At 35.6% G+C, this 8,756-nt stretch overlaps 1 protein-coding gene across 1 annotated transcript in view; it reads left to right on the plus strand.

The window, feature by feature from the left end:
* The window catches only part of LOC117945080 (transmembrane channel-like protein 1), a gene marked incomplete at its 3' end in the record, with an annotated part of 13,434 nt that extends 4,733 nt beyond the window's left edge, over nt 1-8,701 (plus strand). The window contains exons 3-9 of the mRNA XM_034872333.1: nt 254-406; nt 865-993; nt 2,141-2,208; nt 4,682-4,921; nt 6,258-6,383; nt 7,271-7,349; nt 8,587-8,701. Of these exons, the coding sequence (XP_034728224.1) occupies nt 254-406; nt 865-993; nt 2,141-2,208; nt 4,682-4,921; nt 6,258-6,383; nt 7,271-7,349; nt 8,587-8,701 (910 nt within the window). The remainder of the gene's footprint in view (nt 1-253; nt 407-864; nt 994-2,140; nt 2,209-4,681; nt 4,922-6,257; nt 6,384-7,270; nt 7,350-8,586) is intronic.
* Nucleotides 8,702-8,756: the final 55 nt, after the last annotated feature.

Here is an 8,756-nt window from a genome sequence, read left to right on the forward strand (position 1 = left end):
AATACTGTATCTGAAGTCTCTTTATATAGACCTTAGTGGTCCCATAATACTGTATCTGAAGTCTCTTTATATAGACCTGTCCCACTATGAGCTTCGTGTTTCTCTGTCATGGCAGATGTGTTTTCATGTTTTGTACGTGTAATTCTGTAATTTGTTCCTTTTTTTAAAGGAACAAATGCTTTTCAGTGTAAACTGGTAATGAAGTTGTATCTTCTTGATAATATAACCAACCGGTGGTGTGTTGATGTTGCAGAGGGAAGAGGAGAAGATCATAAAGTTTAATATTACCACATGGGAAGCCAGTCTTTACAATGCAACAGGATCAGACAACAGCACAGCCCCCCCCATCCCTTTCCACCCGGCTGATGTTCCCAGAGGGCCGTGCTGGGAGACCATGGTGGGCCAGGTCCGTGTGCACGTAGACCATGTACGATGTTATCGGATGATTTCATTTCTACATCATAAAGGCATGGATATGCAACGTTAACTATCATTAAAACAGGAATGTAATACCTCGTGAGTCAACCACATGAATGAAAACAAACTAAATATATTACTTTTTAAACTCTTTAGAATTTCACAAAAATTGCATGAAAAGAGAGAAAAATGTCAACAAAAACGTGTCAAAAAAATAATGAGAAAAAGTTAAAAAAAACGGCTAAATGACAAGAAGTGACAAAAAAGCAACAAAAAGTGATCAAAAATACCGGTATATACGTACGTTATCATGTTAATATATACGGTATATACATACGTTATCATGTTAATATATACGGTATATATACATGTTAATATATACAGTATATTTACATGTTAATATATACGGTATACACAGTACGTTCACGGCTGCTTCTTCCTTTGCAGGAGTTTGTCCGGCTGATCATTTCCGACACCATGACGACGTACATCACGCTGCTGATCGGCGACTTCCTGCGAGCCGTGCTCGTTCGTTTCCTCAACTACTGCTGGTGCTGGGACCTGGAGGCCGGGTTTGTGAGTCCGCTGTTACAACACCAGATGTTACAACACCAGATGTTACAACACCAGCTGTTACAACACCAGCTGTTACAACACCAGCTGTTACAACACAAACTGTTACAACACCAGATGTTACAACACCAGCTGTTACAGCTGTTACAACACCAGCTGTTACAACACCAGCTTTTACAGCTGTTACAACATCAGCTGTTACAGCTGTCACAACACCAGCTGTTACAGCTGTTACAACATCAGCTGTTACAACACCAGCTGTTACAACACCAGATGTTACAACACAAACTGTTACAACACCAGATGTTACAACACCAGCTGTTACAGCTGTTACAACACCAGCTGTTACAACACCAGCTTTTACAGCTGTTACAACATCAGCTGTTACAGCTGTCACAACACCAGCTGTTACAACACCAGCTGTTACAGCTGTTACAACATCAGCTGTTACAACACCAGCTGTTACAACACCAGATGTTACAACACCAGCTGTTACAACACCAACTGTTACAACACCAGAAGTTACAACACCAACTGTTAAAACACCAGCTGATACAACACCAGCTTTTACAGCTGTTACAACATCAGCTGTTACAGCTGTTACAACACCAGCTGTTACAACACCAGCTGTTACAGCTGTTACAACACCAGCTGTTACAACACCAGATGTTACAACACCAGCTGTTACAACACCAACTGTTACAACACCAGCTGTTACAACACCAACTGTTACAACACCAGCTGTTACAACACCAACTGTTTCAACACCAGCTGTTACAACACCAGCTTTTACAGCTGTTACAACATCAGCTGTTACAGCTGTTACAACACCAGCTGTTACAACACCAGCTGTTACAACACCAGCTGTTACAGCTGTTACAACACCAGCTGTTACAACACCAGCTAACAGATATACACAAAGGCTAGCGTTAGCTTTACATTATGTCACTGCCCGATGGGAGGGGAGTGCAGTCTGATATACCCCCCCCTCCAGTCTGAAATACCCCTTGACGGCCAAGCACACAGCTGATGCTGATCCCCCTCCAGTCTGAAGTACCACCCCAGTCTGAAATACCCGCCCCCCCAGTCTGAAATACCCCTCCATGGCCAAGCACACAGCTGATGCTGATTCTTGTCTTTCTGTGTGAAGCCGTCGTACTCGGAGTTTGACGTCAGCGGGAACGTTTTGGGTCTGATCTTCAACCAAGGAATGATATGGTGAGGAGATGATAATGTTACTGTAAAATAACATAACAACGTCACATAATAACTGAATTATTCTGGTTTATTGTTCACATTTTGCCAGAATTTCACATGTGAAGAAAAGACCTTTAAAAGCCCCCGGTAGCTGCCTTTAACCCTCCTGGTGTCCTCAGGTCAAATTTGATCCATTTTCAAAAGTTTCTATATCAGAAATTTGGGTTTCTTTCAACCAAACTGTCCAAATAAACTAACGTTGGTTGTTCCCTACGATGCCGGTAACAAGTTAGGTAAATAATCAGTTCACTACTTTAATTGAATTTGGGTGTTTTAGGCAGTTTTATAGCATTTGGAGAAAAAACTACTGATACAAAATTTTGAAAAAGTGACTAAAAGTTGAAAAACGTGACAAAAAACTGACAAAAAAAAAGAAAAGTCGAAAGTGTAAAAAAACTGTCAAAAAATTCTAAAGCCTCAGAAAAAGTTGACAAACCTTGATTAAAGTATGTCATTGAAATACTTTAACCCTCGTGTTGAAAATCAACACTCTTGTTGATGCTTTTTATCGATTTTTAAAACTAATGTCACTTTTTTTCAACACTTTTGAACACACTTCCATTTGTTTTACAATGCTATAAAGTTGAATAAGACGCCCCAAAATTAATGAAAGTAGAGATTTGTACTTGGCAAAGAGCATTGGGTGGAATCAATCATGTTATTTTGGGGAATTAAAAAGAACATTAATATAGGAAAATGGGTCAATTTAGCCTGAGGACAACATAGATAGATAGATATTTATTGATCCCAAAAAAATGGGAATTATGGTGTTACAGCAGCACACGTAGATCAACACGAGGGTTAATCTTCACTGACAAGGACAAAAAGTCAATAAAAAGACAGAAAGTGACAGACCGTAAAAACAGTAAAAGTGAAAAAAGTAAAAAAAAGGTAAGTGACAAAAACTTTAAAAAAAGACCAAAAGTGATGAACATTAAAAAACAAAAGACAAAAAGTGACAGAAAGTTTTAAAAAAAGTGACAGAAAGTTAAAAAAATAGTGACGAAAAATTTAAAAAAAGTTTAAAAAAAGTAAAAAAATAAGAAATAAAAGTGACAGACAGCTAAAAAAAAAGACCAAAAGTTTAAAAAAAAGACAAAAAGTGACAAAAAGTTAAAAAAAAGACAAAAAGTTACGAAAAGTTTGTAAAAAAAACGAGGTGCCAAAAAGTTGAAGAATAGACCAAACGTGACGAAAAGTTAAAAAAAGACAAAAGTAAAATTTTTTTAAAAAAGACCAAAAGTGACAGAAAGTCAAAAAATGACCTAAAGTGACGAAAAGTTTAAAAAAAGACAAAAAGTAAAAAAAAAGACAAAAAGTGACGAAAAGTAAAAAAAAAGACAAAAAGTAAACAAAAAGACAAAAAGTGACGAAAAGTTTGTAAAAAGACCAAAAATGACATGACGAAAAGTTTAAAAAAAGACAAAAAGTAAAAAAAAAGACAAAAAGTGACGAAAAGTTAAAAAAAAAGACAAAAAGTAAACAAAAAGACAAAAAGTGACGAAAAGTTTGTAAAAAGACCAAAAGTGACAGACAGTAAAAAAACACAAAAAGTGACGAAAAGTTTAAAAAAAGACAAAAAGTTTAAAAAAAGACAAAAAGTGACAAAAAGTTTGTAAAAAGACCAAAAGTGACAGACAGTAAAAATAGACAATATGTGACGAAAAGTTAAAAAAAGACAATACGTGACAAAAATTTACAAAAGACCAAAAGTTACAGACTTTACAAAAAATACTTTATTAAAAAAAGTTTTAAAAAAAGTGACAAAAAGTTAAAAAAAGACAAAAAGTGACATATAGTAAAAACATGCCAAAATGTGACAAAAAGTTAAAAAAAGACAAAAACTGACAAAAAGTTTGCAAAAATACCAAAAGTTAAAAAAGTAAAAAAAAAGACAAAATGTGACGAAAAGTAAAAAAAGACAAAATGTGACCAAAATTTAAAGACCAAAAGCTACAGACAGTACAAAAAAAGTGACAGAAAGTAAAAAAAGACAAAAAAGAGAAAAAAGACAAAAAAGACAAAAAGTGACAAAAAGTAATAAAAGATAAATGTAAAAGAAATACAAAAAGTTAAAAACTTTTTCACAGAAAGGTAAATAACAGGCAAAAAGTGACGAAAAGTTAAAAAAAGATAAAAAGTGACCAAAAGTTAAAAAAAGACAAAAAGTGACAGTTAAAAAAAAAGACCAGAAGTGACAAAAAGTTTAAAAAATACCAAAATGATGAAAAGTTAAAAAAAGACAAAAGTTAAAAAAAGTTTTAAAAAGACAAAAAGCGACATAGTTAAATAAAAATGACAAAAAGTGACAAAAAAGACCAAATTTGAAAAAAATGACAAATAAAAAAAAAAAGAAAAAAAAAAGTGACAGACATTGTAAAAAAGCCCAAAGTGACCTAAGTGACAGAAGTGACGGACAGTGCTGCCCCTGCAGGATGGGGGCCTTCTACGCGCCCTGCCTGCCGGCGCTGAACATCCTGCGGCTCCACGTGTCCATGTACCTGCAGTGCTGGGCCGTGATGTGCTGCAACGTGCCGCAGGAACGCGTCTTCAAGGCGTCCGGCTCCAACAACTTCTACATGGCCATGCTGCTGGTCATCCTGTTCCTCTCCACGCTGCCCGCCATCTACACCATCGTCACCATCCCGCCCTCCTTCGACTGCGGACCCTTCAGGTCAATAATAATACTAAAAACAATAATAATGTATCATGTGTTGGTTCCACAGGGGGAATTTACAATTTGCCAAATTACAACATGCTCGTTTAAGTCTGGCGTCTTCTTTTGATGCAAAAGGCTTTTTATTAACCCTCATTTGAGGGTGACCCGTTTTCCTACATCAATGTTCTTTTTAATTCCCCAAAATAACATGGTTGATTCCACCCAACGCTCTTTGCCAAGTACAAATCTCTACTTTCATTAATTTTGGGGCGTCTTATTCAATTTTATAGCATTGTAAAACAAATGGAAGTGTTTTTGAAATAGTATTGAGTAAAAGTTGACATATTCCAGTCTGTGATTATCATCAACATCCATTCCTTTAATTTTAGTCTCAATAATTCCTAATTTCTGCTTTTCTAACTCAAACATTAGGTATAATTTCCTATAAATGAGGTTTATTGACCATAAATTCCAAAAATAACTGTAAAACTAAAGTTAATAAGTTAGTGTTAGTTAGTGTTAAACGTCAAAAAAGTGAGAAACAGTGAAATGAGCGTCAAAAACGTAAGACAAAGTTAGAAAACATTGATTAAAAAGCGTCAAAAGTTTTGATTTTCAATTTTGACCGGAAGACAACACGAGGGTTAACGGGTTATGAACACACGAATCATACGAGAGATCTATCATTTACATTCAAAAAGGGTCACTTTAAAATGTCATGTTTTACATTTTTCTCGTAAAAATTTCAAATGAAAAATCTTTTATGAAGGTTTTGGTCGTCTTTTTCAACCCTTTTGTGTCTTTCCCCCGATGATTGAAATGATGATTTGAAACGTTTTTTCACTTTTTCTGAGCCTTTTGAAATTTTTGTGGGTTTTTCCCAAAATTCTTAAACTTTTTTTTTTACATTTGTCACTTTTTTTAAATATTTTTTTTATTTAAATAAACATCTTTTCACATTTTTGTCACTTTTTTTGATATTTTTGTTATTTGATCAACATCTTTTCACATTTTTTGTCACTTTAGTTGAGATTTGTTAGCAATTTAGTCACTTTTGACATTTTTCTCTCTTTTTTTACAATTTCTTTCAAGTTGTTTTATCAATAGTTTTTCTCCCCAAATGCTATAAAATTGACAAAAAACACCCAAATTCAATACGAGTAGTGGACTTATTATTATTATATATTATTATTACTTGTGAGGAGCGTTGTTGGGAAACATCCAAGTTACTTTTTTGGAAAATTTGTTTGAAGGAAACCCAAATTTCTGATGTAGAAACTTTTTGGAAAGGGGTCAAATTTGACCCGAAGACAACAGGAGGGTGAACTTTCTGTCCTTCTCCTCTCCTCAGTGGGAAGAACCGTATGTTCGATGTGATCCAGGAGACCCTTGAGTCGGACTTCCCTGCCTGGTTTAGTAAAGTCTTCAGCTATGCCTCTAACCCCGGGCTGGTGCTACCCTTCATATTGCTCATGGTGTGAGTCGTCAGCAGACTGCATGAATGCATCTTCTTTTGCACATCTTTAAGGGTAACTCTGGTAGTTGTTCAACCTCGACCCTGTGCAAATAATCACTACTTTTAGCGTGTATAGAGCAGCATATCTCCAAATGTAAATGGGTGAATTAAGAGTTTATTTCAACCAGACCAGAGTGGTGATAGTTGGAACAGTGGAAATAAAAAAGAGTTGGAGATATGCTGCTCTTTACATGCTAAAAGTAGTGATTATTCACATGGGGTCTGGTGGAGATATGCTGCTCTTTACACGCTAAAAGTTGTGATTATTCACATGGAGTCTGGTAGAGATATGTTGCTCTTTACACGCTAAAAGTAGTGATTATTTACATGGAGTCTGGTGGAGATATGCTGCTCTATACATACTAAAAGTAGTGATTATTTACATGGAGTCTGGTGGAGATATGCTGCTCTATACATACTAAAAAAGTGATTATTTACATGGAGTCTGGTGGAGATATGCTGCTCTATACAGCTAAAAGTTGTGATTATTTACATGGAGTCTGGTGGGTTTGGTGATGGTGATGTTGTGGCTGTTTCATGTTAAACTAAAAGGATCTTCCTCTTTAACTAAAGGTCTATCTCTGTAAGGATTCTTTCATAATGTTGTCAGACCCTTAGAATAATAATCTGAGTCTGTCAGCGGCAACAACACAACTCTTAGTGGACGCTGACTGACACAAATGCATTAACATTAGAGCGTGTTTTCTTGCTTAATACTTGAAAAATAGCTTTAAAAATACTGGAGTTATCCTTTAAAGATATATTGCATGACCGTGTTGTCTTCATATCCTTTTACTGGAGAAGTTTAAGGTTATTTGATGGTAATATTCTGTGATTTTATATTTCAGACTGGCCATTTATTACTTGCAATCCACATCCAAAAGCTACAAAGAAGCTAACGTGGACCTGAAGAAAAAACTACAGACGGTACCTGAAATTAGACTGAAAAACAAAAAAAACACTCTTCTCCTTTACTTTTACATCTGTAGTCAGACAACCAAACACACTGCATGGAATACCTTAAAGTTGTTAAAATACTACCCTCATGTTTATTGTAGAACACACTGTAAAAAACTTTGGAAAAAGGGACAAAAAAATATGAACAAAAAGGTCAAAAAATGTAGAATAGGAACACCAAAATGTTGAAATTTCAATTCCAAATTTTTGAAGCTTTTTTTTCAATTATTTGTGACATTTCACATTTTTTTACATTTTTTCACTATTTGGACATGTTTCTCTTTTTTTCGTGTAGTTTTTTTTCTTTTAACGAATAGTTTTTTCTCAAAATGCTATAAAATTGACACACAAAAAAATCCCGTTTTCAACGTTTGTCAACTTTTTCTGTCAATTTTGAAATTTCCGTAAAAAAAAATGTTGTTCCTTTTTCTGACACATTTTCTAATTTTTGTCACTTTATTTGGCAATTGTTCACATTTGGGGGGGGGGGGGATTCCCGCCTATGCACGGTGTGTGTAGATGTAGATGCAGAAACAGCTGTTGTGTCTGCATCCTCCGTCCAGCAGAGAGCAGCAGATAGCTGTCTTCTGCTCTCTGTCTTATATCCAGAGGTGGAAAAAGGACTAAAATATAAGTATATATAAGTAAAAGTACCAATACTTAATGAAATATTACTTAAGTACAAGTGCAATAGACTATCTGAAAAATTACTCAAATAAAAGTGATAAGTACTCAATTTAGAATGTACTTCTACTATCTCTCCCATGTAGTGAAAAGAGTTATAAATCCAAAACTATTTCATTTTTAATTGAAGAATGCTAACGAGAGACTTCTGTAATGTAACACAGTAAAAATGGACCTACTTAACCAAGTTGGTTCAGTGCTAGCTTAGCTACAAGTTAGCATCAAACCCAACAAAGGCTGTCAGTTGAATGGTATTTTGAGCTAACGTTAGCATAGCATCAACCATAGATAGCTACAACGTTACTGGAATGATTCCCATCTTCTGTTATTGTTTGTAATGAGAAAACTTTATTGTTTCATGGATTTAACTAATTTCAGGATGACAGTAATGTCTTAAACCGTTTAAATCTGAGCGTGAGACTCAGATCGAGGAGGGACAGCGTCTCTGGTGCTGGGTCCGACCATGTGACCCTTTAGTTTCTCTCCCCCTGACTGCAATAATTGTCTTCATGTCATTTTCAAGCAAAACGAGGAGAACAAGAGGAAGAACAAGATGGCGGCGCTGAAGGCCCAGACGGACGTGGAGGAGGCCCGGGAGACCGAGAGACAGAAGAACGCGTCCTTACAACGCCGACAGGGTGAGACTTTAGACTAAGGTCTATAAGAGACTTCAGATACAGTATTAGGGACCAC

This window comes from Etheostoma cragini, chromosome 5 (assembly GCF_013103735.1).
Source record: "Etheostoma cragini isolate CJK2018 chromosome 5, CSU_Ecrag_1.0, whole genome shotgun sequence".
Lineage (NCBI taxonomy): Eukaryota > Metazoa > Chordata > Actinopteri > Perciformes > Percidae > Etheostoma > Etheostoma cragini.